Source organism: Bombyx mori, chromosome 6 (genome assembly GCF_030269925.1).
Source record: "Bombyx mori chromosome 6, ASM3026992v2".
Lineage (NCBI taxonomy): Eukaryota > Metazoa > Arthropoda > Insecta > Lepidoptera > Bombycidae > Bombyx > Bombyx mori.
Genome location: NC_085112.1, coordinates 15,616,614 through 15,637,540, shown reverse-complemented (window position 1 = coordinate 15,637,540; position 20,927 = coordinate 15,616,614). Strand labels below are relative to the sequence as shown.

The following is a 20,927-nucleotide window of genomic DNA, read 5'->3' as shown; positions in this document are numbered from 1 at the left end:
TTCTCAAGCATAGGTGGGTGGTGCGTATTTATAATTAAAATAAAATGTTTATGATATTTAGTTAGGTAGGTACATCAAACTTTGATTTTAAGTACTGATATATTTATTAAATTCTGTTGAAAATATAATGTTACCTTGAGCTCATGCCCTGCCGCCTTAAAGTTCGCCAACGCGCACTGTAGTAACCACTTAAAATAAGATGGGTCCTGCAAGCTAATTTGCCCGTCCCCGCAATGATTAAACTGTTTGTCTTGATGCCCTCGACAAAACAGTTTTCGTATAGTTCAAAGCGCTGCGAATGTTAGCCTCGGTGGAAATAAACAGTCCCTACCTTTACAAGTCTGCAACATGGCCCGCCATGATACAAATTATTGTCAAGAAATCTTTTTTATAGTCTTATGTTGTGTCTTGTAATTCTACATCACGACAGTGACCATTCGTCACGTGGGTCGTATGTTCGTCTGCTTACTGTGACAGTAAAAACATAAACGCCTTAATGATCTCCGACCTTGGCGACCTTCCTTACAAGAAAAAACTTAAAAAAAAACAAATTATAGTTTTTAATGTGATTTAAATCTCGAGGTAGTTTCAATGAGTACTCGTGAGCCTAGACTTTTCAATTGACTTTGCTTTCCTGAGTACGTGTGGTTGCCTACATGCATACAACGATGCAGAAAAACTATTTTCAAAGAAACTACAAACAGAAAAAACGTCAACAAACTGCCTTCAGTCAGACATTAGTGTTGTCAAATCTAACAGATATTCGGTGAAAGATGTTCGTTAAAACACACAAAATTAACTTATTAAACAAATTGTTTAACCCTGTCCGGTTAAGTGTTAGGCGTTACGAAATACCGGAGCATTTGAGAGCTATAGTCGATGACCCGGATCCCAGTTTTTACAGGATGGTCGAGTACTTCTATCACAACGCGGTTAAAGTTTGCGAACCAAGCCTCGAGGAGTATTTGAAGAAATACACTCATCTGTCGGATAAGAAGAGAAAGCAGCGGGTCTCCGGAATTTTGAAGGTTGCATTTTTGTTCATAACACGAAACAATGTAAAAGTCTAACCAAAATGTCAAATGTAATGCCCATAACACTGCTACAGCGGGAAGCTGAGCTCATGTCGCCTATTTGACAGTTTTTATAGGCTACTTGCCTGACTGAACACTAACCCGGGTCCCAGACAGCGATACCCCTTCGCCTGAAATATTCATTTCAAATAATCGTTTTCACAGATTAGTTTCTATGAAGAATTATTTTGGTTTTAAGCTACAATGCTATTTATTTTTTCGGCAAAGCTTTCATGAGTTTCGGTCTGAAGAGTAAGATAGCTTAAAACACTATTAGGACATACGTATTGTATCTCAAGATCACTGGCAGCTATCACGATAATAATATGATGTCTACGATCTACTGGAACACCGAAGGGTACTGTACAAATCTATGAATGTCCCTACTGACTCGGTCATCGTTCTCGTCGAAAGCGTCGCTAGCTAACCTACTAGTTAAGGTTACGCTGAAATAGCCTCTCAAGGCTATCAGCTAGGTAGGAAAAAAAAACCTACTGACTGCGCGGCAGTGACTAGAATCATTGACCCAAGTGTGACCATAAACAAGGTACTGTTCTGACGTAAGTCTCATGTACTGACTAAATAATTTGTCTCTAGGTAATGGGCTCTTGCAATAGCTCGTTACAATTCGAATTCCCCTTGCAAAGGAAGAACGGAGAATACGAAATGATCCACGGCTACAGATCCCAGCACAGCGTCCATCGGTTACCTTGTAAAGGAGGTAATACCACAACAATAATAATAAAACATATCTGAATCAGTTTTGATGATGAAATATTTAAATTCTCGGCATCGGTAATTTAAAAAGCACAAAATTTATTTATTTGTAGCAGACCTATAATCTAAATAAATTATGTGTTATCAATCTCGTTTGGTTTGACGAGGATCACATAATCAAATTCTTTTTTTCAAGGCATTAGATTCTCTGACCAAGTGAATTTGGAGGAAGTGAAAGCGCTTGCGGCTCTTATGACATACAAATGTGCTTGTTCTAACATACCGTTTGGGGGCTCTAAAGGAGGTCAGAAATATTTTACTTGTCAGGTTTCATATAGGGTTAGTAGATGAATATATGAGCGAACGGCTCATCCCCTGTAAAGTCGTATCAGAGCCCATCGATATCACAATCTAAATGTCGTCACTCGGAATGTTAGCATCTCCCGTCTCACCTCTGTCTTTATCCAGTCGCCGCCGCTGAAGGCGATTGGGAAATACAATAGAAATAACCATTAGAATTGCTATTGGGGCGTTTCCTCGTGTCTGACCTGACTGATTCTAACGTCTTGATAACCGCTTGAAACCAGATCAAGTTAATTTGATCCAGCTCACAGCCACGCTAGAGAAAAGTGAGCTAAAAGAGAATGCAACACTGTGTTGCACTCTCTTTGTTATATAACCGTTGCGCCACCCTATAAACCGAAACGCATTACTGCTTCACGGTAGATATAGGCAGGGTGGTGGTACATACCTGTCTGGGCTCACAAGACGCCTTACTACTAGTAGAACCAGTATTTTATACGCCAATGAACAATACGATTCGTTGATTCTTTAATGTAATCTTTAAAATATGAATATAGGTGTAGCGATAAATCCAAAACAATATACTATCGCTGAACTGCAGAGAATAACGAGAAGATATACTTTAGAACTTGCGAAGAAGAATTATATCGGTAAGTAGACTACTATGTAGGTACGTATTTAATGCTTACACAGCGCGGTGCAATACGATCAAAGACGATGTACATCGACCAGCTGAGCAATAACAGACTTAGGTGAATGCCGTGAAGAGTCAGTTTCGCTGATCCACAACTTTTTTTATTGCTTAGATGGGTGGACGAGCTCAAAGCCCACATGGTGTTAAGTGGTTACTGGAGCCCATAGACATCTACAACGTAAATGCGCTATCCACCTTGAGATATAAGTTCTAAGATCTCAGTATAGTTACAACGGCTGCCCCACCCTTCAAACCGAAACGCATTACTGCTTCACGGCAAAAATAGGTGGGGTTGGTGGTACCTACCTGCGCGGACTCACAAGAGGTCCTACCACCAGTAATTTACCATCACACCGCCCGCCACCGGAGTAGAGTTCATCCATACTACCTGGAGCCACTGCGGTCATCCACAGTGCGTTCCCAGAGGTATTTTATGCCACGTACCATCCGGCTATGGAATGAGCTCCCCTCCACGGTGTTTCTCGAGCGCTATGACATGTCCTTCTTCAAACGAGGCTTGTGGAGAGTGTTAAGTGGTAGGCAGCGGCTTGACTGTGTCCCTGGCATTGCTCAAGTCCATGGGCGATGGTAACCTCTCACCATCAGGTGGGCCATATGCTCGTTTGCCAACAAGGGCAATATTTTTTTTTTTATTTCTTATTTGGGTGGTCGAGCTCACAACCCACCTGGTGTTAAGTGGTTACTAGAGCCCATAGACATCCACAACGTAAGGTCTCAGTATAACTATACTTGTAACTACAATGGCTGCCCCACCCTTCAAGATACATTAAACAATATCTCACAATATACATTAAACAATTACACTACTTAACCTACTCTTAACGTGGAATATACATTTTTTTGATGAATAAAACAATGGCAGGTGCCGGCATCGACGTTCCAGCACCCGACGTGAACACGTCCGGTCGGGAGATGTCCTGGATCGTGGACACCTACATCAAGACGCTTGGTAAACTGTCACCATCGCTTCACCCAGCAAGAGCTACAAAGCCCTCGAGTTCCTTACAATTATTATTCATCGGCCATCAAATAACTTATATCATCTATCAATGTAGCCAATAAAATTTGATTTCTGTATTAATATATAGATATAACAGGAATTTAAGTATCAGACGTATACCTACAAATAAAACAAAAAAAATCGGGTCACGCCGATTATATTTTTGTCTGATTACGATTTTCATTTAAAAAGCTATCGATTAGCAGACTTCATTCTAAGACCGATCTCTTCCAGTCTACCTTAGGTTTTTTTCCTAACTAAGCTGATGGTCTAGTGAGACCACATCACCGTCGCCGGGCTGGTAGGTGAGCTCACGGGGCTCAAACCTGACGATGTTGCGAACACTGGCCCTAACAAGAGCAGTACTTCGCAGAATCTACCACCGGATCGGAAACACGACCCACTAAGAAGATCCGGCCAGAAACTCAGTGGCCTGTGTCTGTGGGTTCATTTACTCGCGGAGTCCTTTGTCGCAAGCGACGGGTTCGACGAGAACGATTACCGATGCTTGGGGTACCTAAAAGCACCGTTAGTGGATCGGGAGGATCCGAGATGTCGGGTTTTGGGCGACGTCGACCTACCTTAGGAGGAATCAAACGCAAACCGTCTTATGCGAATTAAACAGTTTATCATATAGGTACCTACAATATATTTAAATTATTAGAAAGGTAGACGGAGGTATCTAGTAAGTATTATAGCCATTGTTTTGTTATTATTACAACCACGTTTACAATTAAAATTAGTTCCTATATAATGTATTATGAAAATAACAAAAAAATGTTATTAATGATTCATCGTAAATAAACAGGCTACAAAGATATAAATGCTGCGGCGTGCGTCACCGGCAAGCCCATCAACGGAGGCGGCATCCACGGCCGGGTGGAGGCCACGGGCCGAGGAGTCTTCATGACCATCAGTAACTTTATTCACAACGAGCATTGGATGAAACAGATCGGCTTGAAGCCCGGCTTCGAGGTATGGGAGCTATAACGTTCGGGACAAGAGCGACCCGCTTCCATCGAATTCGCTCGTCTTTTATCAGATAGCACGGCTAATTGTTTTATTGTCCTTATCACAACACGAGGGCCGTGCTTTGCTGTAGAATGATGATTTGCTCTATACAAATAAACACGCTATTGTGATTATAAAACTAAAATTTATATATCAAAGTGGACAGTTTTGTATTAACATAAGCTAGGGTTTCGTTCTCCCGGTCGGCGGTGTATCGCGTTCCGACCCGGCAGGCTGGTTCTGGCCCAGCGGGGTATCCCGGAACACCAGTGGCATCGCTCGGACGGCCTGGTAGGGCCGCCGTACCGCGGAGACCGGCGTTGTTGGTCGTCGACTATCGCTAAGACTCATATTAGGTGGGTTACGCCATTTACGTTATAGATGTCTATGAGCTCCGGTAACCACTTAACAGGTGGACTGTGAGCTCGCCCACCCACCCATGAAATAAATATATAATAAAAATCAAAAAAATAATGTTTTCTCAGGGCAAAACAGCTATTATTCAAGGTTACGGCAACGTGGGCAGTTTTGCTGCCATTTACCTTCAGCAGCACGGAGTCAAAGTCATCGGGGTTTTAGAAGCTGATTGCAACCTCCACAAACCTGAAGGGTTAAACACTGTGGTTAGCCGGTTATTGATAATATTCCATTAATGGTTTCTGCCGCCAAACGCCAAAGACAGGACGCATAGACAATACACATAAATTACCAGGACGATTCGCAAGACTGTACCTAATTTTTGTACTCTTCACTTGCAATCATTCTTCTTTCAATTGTATGCACGGCATTCAACGGTGTTCAACGGTGTTCTGACGACGAATTAGTAAAAGTAAAGAAGCCCTTAACATTAACTAAGTTTGAGCTCATTAAATTTATCCTAATGACTAATGAGAATAGCATTCACAGACCAAGTTTGTTCGTACATATACCTATACTAATATTATAAAGCTGAAGAGTTTCTTTGTTTATTTAGTTGAACGCGCTCAGGAACTATTGGACCGATTTAAATTTCGAATAAAAAAAACCAAAAAAGAATTATCAGAATCGGTTCAAGCGTTCTCGAAAAATCGGTGAACATACATAGATAAAAGTAATGGTCGAATTGATAACCTCCTCTTTTGAAGTCGGTTAAAAAGCGTGATTTTGGTACCTTAAATAGCTCCTTAACATTCTATTATTCAAGAATATTTTCACTTTATACGTAAATAAAGACGAGGGTAAAATTTTTCGTAATACCAAAATAACTATTCCACGCGGTCCGGTCACCGTCCTCGTCGAACCCGTCGCTTGCGACGAAGGGCTCGACGAGCGAATTAACCCACAGACACAGCCCACTGAGTTTTTCGCCGGATCTTCTCAGTGGGTCGCGTTTCCGATCCGGTGGTAGATTCTGCGAAGCACTGCTCTTGCTAGAGCCAGTGTTAGCAACACTCCGGTTTAAGCCCCGTGAGCTCACCTACACACGCTAGGGTGAAGTTAAAATAGCCTCTCAAGGCTATCAGCAGAGGTAGGAAAAAAACAAACAAAAAAAAACCACGCGGACGAAGTCTCGAGCAAAAGCTAGTCTTGTAATAAATGGCGCTCGGTGGGCTCCGACTATTGTTCTCCGTAATGAACAAGATAAAACTCGATTGAATGTAATCATTTGGGGAACAGGAGTTACTGCAGTACAAACAGAAGAACAAGGGAAGCGCTAAAGGCTACCCGAACGCCAAAGACGTGGGCCCGGATTTGTTATACGAAAACTGCGACATCCTCGTCGTCGCGGCGATGGAGAAGACTCTCTCACAACAGGTCGCAGCCAAACTGAACTGTAAGGTATAAGGGGCTAGTTCTTTATTTCAAAAACAGATTAGGATCTGTACCTGCATAGTATCTGTGCTTAATGTGAGTTTTTAATTTCTAGATCGCGTAAAAGTTATCTCAAATCGTCTTCTCGCATTAAAACTGTATAATCTCAAAACTTACTAATTTTACAGGAGAGTGTTTTAAAGGTTTAACATGTGATATTTTTAATATTAATCATCTTTGCGACATTTATTTTAATTTTTTTACCAGATACATTATTTGTCTTTTAAAGTAAGATAAAATTATGTATTAATTTTGTTAATAGTATAGTCAAAATATAGGGAACTAAAAAAAAAAACTAAAACTAACCTACGCTCTTTTGACAGTATTTATGAGAAAAATACTGGTGATACCAAATGATTCCGCATATTAACTCAATTTCGAATATTTTTGGAAATTGTACACTTTTAATGCGAAAAGACGAAATTTGTATGGAGTTGGAACAACGCCCCTAACGGCAAACGAACGCAAGCTATCTATGTCTATCACCCGTATTTTTAGTCGTTTACACGAGCTTAACTCGACTCGACTCAACCTCCAACGCGCGTTTTGGTATGATTAGTCGTAAAAATAAACTCCACTCAAACGTCCTTGGAAAATTTTCCTAACCGGAGTGAAGTGATCGAACTGTCAAGTTAAGGTACGTCGCGACGTACCTTGAACGTTCCTCAAGGCTGGTTTTCTATCAATGTCCAAATAGTATGTGGACCGCAAATAGAAATATATGATATTGTTGTGCAATGGCCTGGATCTGTGCATGATTCCCGCATATTTTGATAAATTAATTTAGATAATATTTATTAATAAAGTAAATAGTTTGAGGTTAGACATTTGAAACTCTTTATTTTATTTACCTACATAAGAGACATATTTTGCTTACTACCTGATAAATAAAGTCAATGCGATTATAAGTTTTATTTATATAATAATAAACTGGTGGTTGTGGAAAAGCACTTCAACAACACGATGCAACCAAAATCACACAAAAGCGGCGAATAAAAATACAAAGCCGGATCCGAAATCTAAAATAATAATAGGTTAGAAAATAAATAATACACTTTCAGATTTACCGCACGCACACATATTTATGATTAACTCAGCAACCAAAACATCAAACAAGTTCATCTAGTGTCAAACAGACAGCGGCAGCTTGACTTTGACATTAAACAATGACCATAGACTACAGAACTCTATGGGTTTGATGCTAGCTTGATCAAATTTTCATCATTATTACCTCACTCGAGGACAGTTGAGGAATATTGTAATGGTCGACTAAAAATACCAAACTCGAGTAAGTTTCGAGGGAATGCTCGAGCATCATCGGATGAGTTAAGAGTGGAGGACTATTTTACGAAACGTCTAAAGATACGGGCATATGAGTTTTGTTTTTTAAGTTTCCGATGTAACGCAGGTCTTAATTTATATTGCCGTATCGTGCTATTTAGGTGCACGAAAACAATATTATGCTGAGACGAGATTCTATTTATGATGGAAGAGTAACTTTTCTATATTTATTTATTTATTATTTATTTGGGAAACAAACAGTACAATACAAACATATAATATTTTAAAAAATAAAGCAATAACCAAATATGTTTCCACAATCAAAATCACATATAAGTAGAAAGTGAACAGAGAAGAGAAATTTAGAAATTTAAAATAGAAGAATAACGAAAGCAACGCAATACACACATATTATTTTATACATCAACTTACACTATAAAACTATAATACTCATCGGACTAAATCACCTTATAAATGCGTTTCCAGAAATCTTTTTTGCCACGTACCATCCGGCTATGGAATGAGCTCCCCTCCACGGTGTTTCCCGAGCGCTATTACATGTCCTTCTTCAAACGAGGCTTGTGGAGAGTATTAAACGGTAGGCAGCGGCTTGGCTCTGCCCCTGGCATTGCTGAAGTCCATGGGCGACGGTAACCACTCACCATCAGGTGGGCCGTATGCTCGTCTGCCTATACTTATATTGGGTTAATAATTAAAAAGTTTTTATTTATTTATTGCTTAGATGGTTAGACGAGCTCACAGCCCACCTGGTGTTAAGTGGTTACCAGAGCCCGTAGACATCTATAACATAAATGCGCCACCCACCTTTTGTCTGTTGTCATTAGTTGAGTGATACGTGATCCTATTGGTTTGATTAAAGATTATCGGCGAAGGCGCGAACGGTCCAACGACTCCGGCCGCGGACGTGATACTCCGCGACAAGAAAGTCCTGGTCATCCCGGACTTGCTAGCGAACGCGGGCGGAGTCACCGTCTCGTACTTCGAATTCTTGAAGAATATCAACCATGTCAGCTTCGGGAAATTGAGTATCAAGTTCTGGCGAGACTCTAATACTGCATTACTAGGTGACATATACTTTTCTATCACTTTTTAGTTGCTCGACCAGAGTGTGGGTAATGTCCTTCCATCGCCGGTATAATTATGTATCTTTTGTCGGCACTATGAGGTAATTATGACATGTCTGATTTGTCTTATTGGGTATTTATGTGCCTATACAGAGTGCTATTTAATATTTAAATGACATTAGGAGAATTTACTGGTGGTAGGACCTCTTGTGAGTCCGCGCGGGTAGGTACCACCGCCCTGCCTATTTCTGTCGTGAAGCAGTAATGAATTTCGGCTTGAAGGGTGGGGCAGCCGTTGTAACTATACTTGAGACCTTAGAACTTATATCTCAAGTTGGGTGGCGCATTTACGTTGTAGATGTCTATGGGCTCCAGTAACCACTTAACACCGAGTGGGCTGTGACCTCGTCCACCCATCTAAGCAATAAAAAAAGGGTTTGAAAAAAAATTTATTTTTTGTTACAAACCGAGCTTACAGTAAACTTAAGGTGGTAACTAAAGCTTGTAAAACATAACGGTATAAAACATAGGCAGCGGCTCTGCCCCTGGCTCATTGCTGAAGTCAATGGGCGACGGTAACCACTCACCACCAGGTGGACCCTACGTTCGTTTGCCTACTAGGGCAATAAAAAACAAACAAAAAAAACCATAATAGGTACTTACTGCTCCTCTACACAAATGCATTTTAACATTGGTATTTTTGATGATTTTTATTAATGAAATATTTAAAACAAAAGAACAATTAATATAATAATAATTAATATATATTAATAAATATATATTAATATTATTAATATATGTTTAAGTAATATCACCTTCACACTACACCTACCAAGCTTCATCTCTGCACTCCCCTAAGGTAGACAGACTGTTAGAGAATGCCTATGGCATTAAGTCCGCCTTTATACTTTCTAGTATAAGAAGTTATAAAAATAAAATAAATAAATAAATAAACAATTACATAATTGAAGTTTAAAAATTTTAACTCCAGATTCCGTTGAAAAGTCGTTAAAAGCGGCCAATATCGACGCGAAAATGGGACCCACGCCGCTGTTCAAGTCGCTGATGTCCGGCGCCAACGAGGAGCACATTGTCAACTCTGGGCTCGAGTACTCTATGACCAACGCTTGTAAAGTACGTCAACTGTCATTCGTTGGGTGAAAAACATAGATTAAGTATGTTACAATGATAATAGCGCAACTGTTAATCTCTTCGTTAACATACATAAGCTATTTCATCGGACTTTTTGGCGGGAACGCGAGGAGTGAAGTTGTGTGATTTGTTTTATTTTGTCTATTTAGTATTTCTTCGTGTTTAAATGTGTAATAATGGTGGTTTATTAACTGTTTAATATCTGTGAGCGTGCACAAATGTGGGAAAATGAAACAAGGCCGCTGGATGTAACTTCTCGGGATCCTCCAAAAAGTCCACTGAAAAAATCTCAGTAAATGACCACCATTTTACTGAGATTATATTTCATCCCATCTCATATCATTACAATTACATACAATAAAAATGAATAATTAACTTAACATCATTGTCACTAATACAATCTTTTTTAATTTATTTGCAGAATGTAATGCATGCTGCAAAATCCCACAGTCTAGGCTTAAATCTACGTACAGCGGCCTACGTCACTGCTATAGAAAAAATCTTCGTCACCTACGACGAACACGGCTTGGCTTTCTGACAAACTGCGAGCCCTGTCCGTGACAATGTCAATACTTATAATTTAGAAAATGACACGAACAACCTTGCGTTTAGCGAAGTAAAGCTAAAACGTATTGTAATTTGAGTGTCTAAACGTTTTTACCCATTTTTTAAATATTTATTACGTTTTACCTTGGAATACTTAACCCGTTTAGTGCTGAGCTTATTTTCACATATTTTGCAGAAATTGCTAAAGGGTTTTTGAATAAAAGTCTTTGTAAAAAAGTTTCACTTAAAAATATATATAGAACCAATGCTAAATTCACAGCAAAATAATTTGAAATGGTTATTTTTAACTTATTAAAAATGTTATACATGTGCCCGCTAAGATATGTCCGTACAGGTTTAATCAGGTCATTAATCACCTTAATACCTTTAAATCAAACTGTCACTAATAGAGAAACAATCTATCGACGGCTCGCACTCAAAGGGTTAAGATGGACGGTTATACTAAACTAACGAAAAATGAAGAGTTATACTATTAACTGGATGCGGACAAACTTAATCTTTTAAAGTCCGAGTGTGAATCGTGAAGGTTAAGTTTTATGGCTAATTTACGTTTCCATCATTAATAGTACGGAAGACAGTTCTTTCTATGTGTCATCAAGGAAATTTTCCTCCTGAAACAATCAGTTTGGCGCTATTTTTTTAAATTTTAATAGCCTACGCTGAAAACGTAATGTGCCACAGAACTCAACCTAGAAGATAATTTATATAATACTTGTTTAGTAACAATAAAAAAAATAAAAACATTTTAGTAATATTTTTTATTGTACATTTTCATATTCGTATTGTTTATTTTAATAATAAATAATTTGCAGATTAAATTGAGTTTTGTTATATTTAATGCTTAGGATACATAATAATAGGTTATTAACTTAATGGTGCAAAATTTATATGAAATTAATAAAGTTGAAATTGTTTTAATATTATCGCGCATAATTCATGCCCGTGGACCTTCTGGACCTTTCACTTTTAACTTTACCTTTAAGGACGAGGCAAATAATTATCATTGTAAATTGTAATTTGGAATTTTTTGCGTCAAAAACTATAATGAAAAAAAAAACACGTGGCACTCGGGGACTGCCGCGGTAAAGCTATTGCATAGCTTTTTTATCAACTTATGCAATTATAATTAGATAATAATGGTGGTAGGACCTCTTGTGAGTCCGCACGGGTAGGTACCACCACCCCGCCTATTTCTGCCGTGAAGCAGTAATGCGTTTCGGTTTGAAGGGTGGGGCAGCCGTTGTAACTATAATTGAGACCCTTAGAACTTATATCTCAAGATGGGTGGCGCATTTACGTTGTAGATGTCTATGGGCTCCAATAACCACTTAACACCAGGTGGGCTGTGAGCTCGTCCACTCATCTAAGCAATAAAAAAATAAATAAAAAAAATTAATATTAATACAATAATAAAATAAGGCCACGCTATATTTATAAACATTAACAAAAGCAAAACATTAACTGTCCCCTTCACACTCATAAGCTAGACCGCGCGAGGGAGATGTGCAGACTTTTCATGATGCGCGTGCAGTGCGACGTCACGCCGCGCGCTTATTCACAAACACTACACAAGCGCAATGTGTGAATGTGTGAGCGAGCTACACGGTAGGCGGAGTGGGGGGTGTTAGGTTTTATTTGCGTTACGGAATTCCTTGATTCGGTCGCCGTGCTCAAATCTCGCGATAAAAGCTATGCAATAGCTTAATAATTTTGTAAACTAAACATGAATACTCGTTGGTTTTCTTGTAAATTCTTATGTTAATTCAACAAACCTCAAACAAGCGGCCTCTTGTAATCTTTTTGTCATGTGTTCAATGTTTGCACACGTATAAAACAATTTCAATGATCAAATAACGTAGGTACTACTAAGCTCTAAGTTTACTAAAACTACAAGTTATAATGCTGTTTAATAATTGGATTGGTTTTTTTTCTTTACATTGCGTGGGTCTTTTATCGTATCGGAGAACATGCAAAAAGGCACACAAAAAAATATGGCAATTATCTTTATAGTCTAGCGCTATTTTTATTCAATTTAAACCATTTGACAGTCTCGTCTATGGCTTTATCGAATGGCGTAAATTCGAAATCTTCATACAAAGTTCTGAGTTTAGTGTTGGACGCGGTCTTCTTGTACTGGCCGTCGGCTCTGGTCGTGTCATAGACAATATCTCCGCCGTATCCGTGGGCTCGCTTAATCATCTCCGCCACTCTGCTTATCGTTACTTCGTCTTTTTCGTCAACTGTAATTTTAGTGCAAAATTAAAATACCAATTCTCAATCTATATATACTCGTCTATATCAATATATAAATCTACAGTGGTTTTTACGAATGTTTCGTTATAACTACTGAACCGTACATCCGATTGACTTGAAACTTGGTATCCATATAGAAGATACATGTACTTAATGGATAGGCTAATATTTATATGAGTGTTGGACGCCCTACACCAGTTGCGGTGGCGTTAATGATAAGAATCTTTGTGGGTGAGAAATAATAATGTTAATTTTAAATGCCCAGCGAAGCGGACGGGTACAGCTAGCCTATACCTATATATGAAAATGAATTGCTGTTCGTTAGTTTCGCGAAAACTCGAGAACTGCTGGACCGATTTGGCTAATTTCGGTCTTGAATTATTTGTGGAAGTCCAGAGAAGGTTTAAAAGGTATATAAATATGAAAATGATGATTCCTTTTGTTTGTTTTAAGTTTATTTTATATAAAAGTTTAGGTATTTTATTTATTGATTGAGGCATTACGAAGTCTGCCGGGTCATCTAGTATTATTATAGGTATAATTAAGATTTTAAATGTTTCTAAAAATATATGTATAATAATATACCTAACCAATTTAAGTTGACTTCAACTTCTTGCACAGTTAAAAGATTAGGTATCCGCGCGATGTCGTATTATTATATTTTATAATCGAAATTTGTTAGTTTCATTAAATATATCGACTTATCGAGCTCACTCGATGACATGAAATTACACATGACCGAGTTCTGGGGAAGCGAAAGTTCGAACGATTTGTGCTTATAGCCAGTTTTTAACGTTCTCGATAGCGTAAAAGTTAACTCGAGTTTGAACGTTTACCTACGTTTGCCGCTAGGGCAGCTGTTTTAACTGCATACAAATTTGAGTACTTCGTACACAGGTCTTAGAACTTATATCTCAAGGTGGGTGGCGAATTTACGTCGTAGATGTCTATGGCCTCCAGTTACCACTTAACACCAGGTGGGCTGTGAGCTCGTCCACCCATATAAGCAATAAAAAAAAGGTAGTTGCTAAAGCAATTCACAACACTAGGATTTTTTTTTGCTAGTATCAATGAAGTAGCTTATGTTAAACCCGGCTGTAAATGTTTACGGAAGCCCATGACAAGATGAATGTCTCCACTCTCCTTGTGACATGAGGTTGTCTTCATTTTTATATCATAACGGCTGTTTCAACATTCCAACTGGAGCACATCACTAATTAAACTATGAAACTGGTTTTTATTATTCCCACGACTCGAGAAGTCCAAGAAGGAAGCCCTAAATGAGTAGTTCACGGCAGAAATATTTTAAATATAATAATTTGAAATATAAGAAATATTTTTTAAAATAAAATTCAGAAGGAACTTGAGCATTGGGCCTTTCGGATATTAATTACCATTTTTTTTTTTTTGTTTATTGCTTAGATGGGTGGACGAGCTCACAGCCCACCTGGTGTTAAGTGGTTACTGGAGCCCATAGACATCTACAACGTAAATGCGCCTCCCACCTTGAGATATAAGTTCTAAGGTCTCAGTATAATTACAACGGCTACCCCACCCTTCGAACCGAAACGCATTACTGCTTCACGGCGGAAATAGGCGGGGTGGTTGGTACCTACCCGTGCGGACTCACAAGAGGTCCTACCACCAGTAATTACGCAAATTAAAAATTTTGCGGGTTTCATTTTTATTACACGATGTTATTCCTTCACCGTGGAAGTCAATCGTGAACATTTGTTGAGTACGTATTTCATCAGAAAAATTGGTACCCGCCTGAGATTCGAACACCGGTGCATCGCTCAACACGAATGCACCGGACGTCTTATTCTGTTAGGCCACGACGACTTCTTAGATGTCAAATGCCTGATAGTATGATGCATTCAAATTCTGACAATATGTTACCTGATAAGATAATAGGTTCGATACTGTTGTAGTTCCTGAGGACCCAAATGAACAGCTCGGCTAGATCTAATGAATAAATAAACTGTCGCAGTGGTTTGCCGCTTCCCATCACTGTGAACGTGGGATCACCTGGAATTATTTTAATAGAGAATCATTTCCTTTCTTCCGTTTCTTTAGCAGCAGAGCAGAGGAACAGAGAAACTCATGTCCCACATTCAGTCCATTGTTCAGTTCATATTCAGTCCATAGACACCACATCAATAATAATCTATAGGAATTATCTACCCTTAAAATATGAGTAAGCAACAGCAGATGTCGACGTCGCCCAAAACACGTCATTACGGATCCTCCCGATCCATTAACGGTACTTTTAGGTACCACAAGCACCGAACCCGTCGCTTGCGACGAAGGGCTCGACGAGTGAATAGACACAGCCCACAGAGTTTCTCGCCGGATCTTCTCAGTGGGTCGCGTTTCCGATCCGGTGGTAGATTCGGCGAAGCACGGCTCTTGCTAGGGCCAGTGTTAGCATCACTTCGGTTTGAGCCCCGTGAGCTCACCTACTAGTTAAGGTTATGCTGAAATAGGCTCTCAAGGCTATCAGCTTAGGTAAGATTTTTTTTACAGCAGAAAGAATTTAGAAGACCACCAGCACTGAGAAATCTAATTGAGTAGGTGACGTTTACTTTGGTATGGTATCCTATACTTCATTATGCCATGTTATATTATAGTCATACATATGTATAAGTTTGTCTGTGTCTTTCAATAACAATGCAGATTTTTTTTTGCATCAAGCAACAACTTAGTTGTGTCCTTAGCATTACTGATACCTCTAGGCGATAGTGACAAGTCACTATCACATTCCTTAATAGATAATAAAAAATATATTTTTACCACCTCCTACCTAATCTATCAAGTAATATAATCACCAACACAACCCTCATGCTACTTTGTGTCCTGATTTATCAATATTTAGCCTTAGATGCTGGCTACCAAGTCAGTCGTAAGACTACAAGCATAATAAAGATACATAAGTAACAAAAAATCAAAATAAATAATCATTGTACCTTTTTGCATAGCATCATCCATCCTCCTTATAAGAGCCGGTATTACATGACTGGATTCTAAACTGAAGTTGTCGTATGGCCCAAACACATTACAAGGAATAACTGAGGTGAACATACAACCATAAGACTCATTGTATCCTCTGAAATCGATCAATACATTTATATTATTTTCTCTAAAGATAGACAAAATATGTAGGTTCCTCTCTGTTTAAAAACGGCAGATATTTCTTTTTAGAAGTTGTACATCAAATGTTTTCCATAGGTGAATACCAAGCTATATCCTCAACATAGTGATGTTGGATAGCAACTCACCACGAGAGGGCCATAGGTAACAGTTTATAAAATACATTTCATAAGAATCAATCAATCACCATATAACACACTATAACACTGTTGGTTTAGACTATTCTGCACTCAAGTGAGCAGATAAGCTTTCAACCCACCCAGTCTTAAGTAAACTAGCTTTCTTTATGCCTTATAACAATTACGTATCACTCAAAATGTCAACCTCATAATATTTAATAATAAGCAATTGTGGGCACCTACCGATTTAAAACGTCAATCATTCTTTTGGCATAGCTATATCCAAAATTGGAGCTATGAGGTGGACCATTGTGTACCATAGTCTCATCAATAGGATATGTTGTCTTATCAGGAAATATGCATGTCGAGAGACAAGATACAACCTTCTTTACATTATATTTGTGACACGCTTGTAGAATATTATCATTTATTGACATATTCTCTCTCTGAAAAAGAAATGTATGCACTTTTACTATTTTATAAATTCTCTATATTCATAGACAATTATAATTCTATAAGCATAAACAAAACTTGTGTCCACTCAGATCATGAAATAAAATTGAAAGTTAATTATAAAATGTGTCTTGGGCATGTATAGACAATCTTTTTTTTTTTTGTTTTTTTTTTTTTTGCTTAGATGGTTGGACAAGCTCACAGTCCACCTGATGTTAAGTGGTTACTGGAGCCCATAGACATCCACAAAGTAAATGCGCCACCCACCTTGAGATACAAGTTCTGAGGTCTCAAGTATAGTTACAACGGCTGCTCCACCCTTCAAACCGAAACGCATTACTGCTTCACGGCAGAAATAGGCAGAGTGGTGGTACCCACCCGCGCGGACTCACAAGAGGTCCTACCACCAGTAAAAATAAATGATTCGTATTGTGTTCACTATAAATAAAGAAAAAATCTTTACACAAATGAATAATGTGTTTTACTTTATGCCTTCTGAACAGACCCTAAAAGTGATCCACTGTAAACTATTCATTAAATTTTATATATTTTTTACATAAAATATAACAGATTAAGTGTTTAAGCCAAAAACTTTAACTCATTGGAAAGAACTAAATTGATAACTTTTATTGTTCCATTTTTTTTGCACATTTTGGCCCCTGTGGAATAATAGATCAGAGTGTATCATTAATGTGTGAAAAGGTTGTCCAAATTTTAAATATTATGAAAATATTCTCATCTATTGATTCATTGATTCTCATTGATCATTCATTCTCACTTATTGATGATCTCATTTATTTATCTCATTATCTCATTCTCATTTTTGGCATTGCTGAAGTCCATGGGCGATTGTAACCACTCACCATCAGGTGGGCCGTATGCTTGTCTGCCTACAAGGGCAATAAAAAAAAAGTAATAAATTATTTCAAAATAAAAAGATGTTTATTTATAAGTTGTTGATTTGACAAATATACTTTTTTGTGTATGTGTACATACTTAAATACATACACAGATTTTTATACACTTACAAAGAAATCCAAATTGTGTGCCATATTGTGAAACAGTCCCCCAACCATTGCCGCTAAATGTATTACATGGGTAGGCTTGTGTTTAGCAAATAGAGCTTCTGTTTGAGTTTTATCTCTGCAAATAATTAATTTATAATTACAAGATCAAAATTAATTTTAAAGTGAAATCTGTAAGTTCATCATATCAGAGCCCAGAGGCTCATCCAAAAACATAATGTCAAAGTCCAATTTTAGTGTTTTAAAGCTCTTGCAGGCTTCCAACCAGAATACATATCTACTTTTCGGTGCAAACAAGTAAAATAGAGTGAATAGAAATATAATGCATTGCATGCTTATAATACATTCTACCATGAGTAAATGCTGATACTCTACATTAATAATGATAATCAGAGGCCTACATAGCAAAACATTTTGTAAATTACAGATATTATGGGACAGAATAGTTAGCTTAAAGAAATACTGTAAATGTTATGAAAAATTGTTGGGATTACGTAGCATGAAAGAAATAATTCCAAAATGAGTATGATTAGTATTAAAATGTTTTTTTTTCATGTTAAACCAATTATTGAATTATGTTGCAACATATTATTATAATAGCAAGAAATCACTGCGAATCCGTTCACAAACTAATTGTTAAATAAACAATTATATATACATTCGTTTTCTACACAAAACAAACTTATCAGAGACTGATAACGTACCGGAGGTCGCCATCCTTGGAACCGCTAAATATCCACGTCTCACTATCATAATCACTATTTCGTTTCTGTCTGTCGCGCTCTATAACTGTCTTTATTGCTTGACCAACTAGTCCGGAGCCTCCGGTCACAAGAACAACATTTCCGTCACTCATCTTTATAGTTATAAATCGACGTTGCTTCTTGCCCTCTTGAGAACCTGAGTGAAATACAATCTTATCAAAAATATGGCAATTTGTAGACGACGCGACGTATTCGTGTATTTACATTAAACTCGTTTAATCAGCTGTTTCATGACAACTTTTAATTCCTCTTTTAAAGAAGCAAAGTTAACAAAGCCCATGCAGCCCGGACTTTTGAAAAATTGGCAGAATTCATGAAAAATGAAATAAAACGAAAGCAATTGGATTTGTAATGAAATTTAATAAAATAAACTTAAATGACATTAAACAATATTGTCTATATTAGTAATAACTATATATAAATAAATATATAAATATTGTCTATATTAGTAATATATTAATTAATAATAAGTAAGTAACAGCTGTGACTTCACCCGATTGCAAAATATTAATTTGTTTGATTTTTTGGAGATGTTTTAACGACAAAAGGAAGATCTTCCACCAGGTGATATTGCTCGGTAGACCGACCGTCCGAATGATGTTGTTCGAAACTTGTTTAAACGCAAGTTTATCTTGAATATGTGTAATTTACTTCAGTGTGTGTACGCGAGATTCAAACATCGGTCAAATATTTTGTGTTGTTTATTGGTTACTGCCACAATTATTTTACTTTGCGAATAATAATTTAAAATTAAATATCCAATTATATAAAAAAATTCCAAAATTCCACAAGGGTTTCAGTAAATTCCTATCTTTTTACTACGAAGTTACTCAATTTGACTTAGTTCAACACCTGCGACTTCATCTTAACTCACCTCGTTTAAATCCATTTAATTTCATCTTTAATCAATTCAATTTTGTTCTATTTCACTTTGCTTAAAAGAAACATGGCTTTGATCTATGAGGCAAAAAGATAAATCTTAAATTCTTTTTGCCTCTCCAGTGAGCAAGTTGTCAGCTGTGGCTGTAAGCCACTGAAGTAGGTCTAAGCTGTAAGATGACAAATAAATAACGTTTCGAATTTTCGCAGTCGAACTTTCATAGTTTGCAGTATGTAGTATGAAGTATGTAGTGAGTATAGTACCTACGGATAGAGAAGCTTAAATTACGAATATTAATTGAGAGTTTTATTTTAGTTTAGTTGATTAATAATAAAACTTAGATTCTAAAATGCTTTCATAATAGTGACCTTGCAATATCTAGAAAACACTGCATTATAAGATTAATTTGTCAATTCAGTTCGTCGTGGTTTAAATGATAAGACGCCTGGTTTCATCGTTACAAGCGATGGGTGCGCTGGTGATCAAATTCCGCATGCAGTAACGTGTTTTCTAGGGAAATTTGTACTTCAGACGGGCTAACAAACTAGCTTTAGAGTAAAGAAATAACATTGTGCAATAAAATCTTATGAATAACTAGCTGACCCGGCAGACTTCGTAGTGTCTCAGCCGATCAATAAAAGACCTAAAATTTTGTATAAAATAAACTTAAAAAAAGAAAAGGAATCCATCCCGACGGGGGACACATCAAAGGAAAAACAAAATTGTCTTGTTTTCATGTAATTCCGAGCATTTTCATATTTATTCACCTTTTAAAGCTTCTCTGGACTTCTACGAATAATTCAAGACCAAAATTAGCCAGATCGGTCCAGCCGTTTTCGAGTTTTAGCGAGAATAACGAACAGCAATTCATTTATATATATATATAATATAGATAGAAGATTGGTGGCCTATTTCTGCGGCGAAGTAATCTTGCGTTCCGGCTTAAAAGGTAGGGCAGCCGTAATGCTGTACAGTTGATCATTCGACCCCATGTATGAAGTTGGATGGCGGCATTAATCTTGTGATGCCTATTGGCTTGATTTTATAAAAGATTATCTGAATCTGATATTTATTTACTAATCAAAATAAACATGTGCATATATTCTATATTATTGGTACAATAATGAATGGAATATCACGAAGGGGAAAATCACCGAGCATAAATTCATGTCTGTGTTACTAGCGTAGCATTTGTATGTTCATTGATTATTACTAGGGCATCTAAGGCAAGTCGTCGTGGCCTAAAGGATAAGACGTCCGGTGTATTCGTATCTAGCGATGCACCGGTGTTCGAATACCGCAGACGGGCACCAATCTTTCTAATGAAATACGTACTTAACAAATGTTCACGATTAACTTCCACGGTGAAGGATTAACATCGTGTAATAAAAATCAAACCTGCAAAATTATAATTTGCGTAATTATTGGTGGTAGGACCTCTTGTGAGTTCACACGGATAGGTACCACCATCCCGTCTATTTCTGCTGTGGAGCAGTAATGCGTTTCGGTTTGAAGGGTGGTGTAGCCG

General features: G+C 37.6%; 3 protein-coding genes across 4 annotated transcripts in view; 2 read left to right on the top strand and 1 right to left on the bottom strand.

Annotated features, from left to right (window-relative positions):
• The window catches only part of LOC101736572 (mitochondrial pyruvate carrier 1), a 497,008-nt gene that overhangs the window by 43,458 nt on the left and 432,623 nt on the right, over positions 1 to 20,927 (top strand). The gene's annotated exons all lie outside the window — the stretch shown is intronic.
• Positions 723 to 11,573, top strand: LOC101737231 (glutamate dehydrogenase, mitochondrial). 2 transcript variants are annotated; one of them, XM_038011613.2, is made up of 11 exons: positions 723 to 1,028; positions 1,671 to 1,794; positions 1,987 to 2,094; positions 2,651 to 2,743; positions 3,671 to 3,757; positions 4,617 to 4,783; positions 5,305 to 5,442; positions 6,476 to 6,637; positions 8,832 to 9,036; positions 10,028 to 10,211; positions 10,610 to 10,750. In XM_038011613.2, the coding sequence occupies exons 1-10, from the start codon at positions 774 to 776 to the stop codon at positions 10,195 to 10,197; spliced, it is 1,509 nt and encodes a 502-aa protein (XP_037867541.1). In that variant the 5' UTR covers positions 723 to 773; the 3' UTR covers positions 10,198 to 10,211; positions 10,610 to 10,750. The 2 variants fall into 2 exon arrangements, with proteins under 2 accessions (XP_037867541.1, XP_037867540.1); XM_038011612.2 differs by having other exon boundaries at positions 724 to 1,028; positions 10,028 to 10,170; positions 10,610 to 11,573.
• On the bottom strand, positions 11,495 to 19,519 carry LOC101736955 (GDP-L-fucose synthase). Its single transcript, XM_038011748.2, has 7 exons — positions 19,394 to 19,519; positions 18,460 to 18,655; positions 17,759 to 17,873; positions 16,521 to 16,723; positions 15,975 to 16,114; positions 14,908 to 15,036; positions 11,495 to 12,995 (listed from the first exon to the last, which is right to left on the bottom strand). The coding sequence occupies exons 1-7, from the start codon at positions 19,416 to 19,418 to the stop codon at positions 12,760 to 12,762; spliced, it is 1,044 nt and encodes a 347-aa protein (XP_037867676.2). The 5' UTR covers positions 19,419 to 19,519; the 3' UTR covers positions 11,495 to 12,759.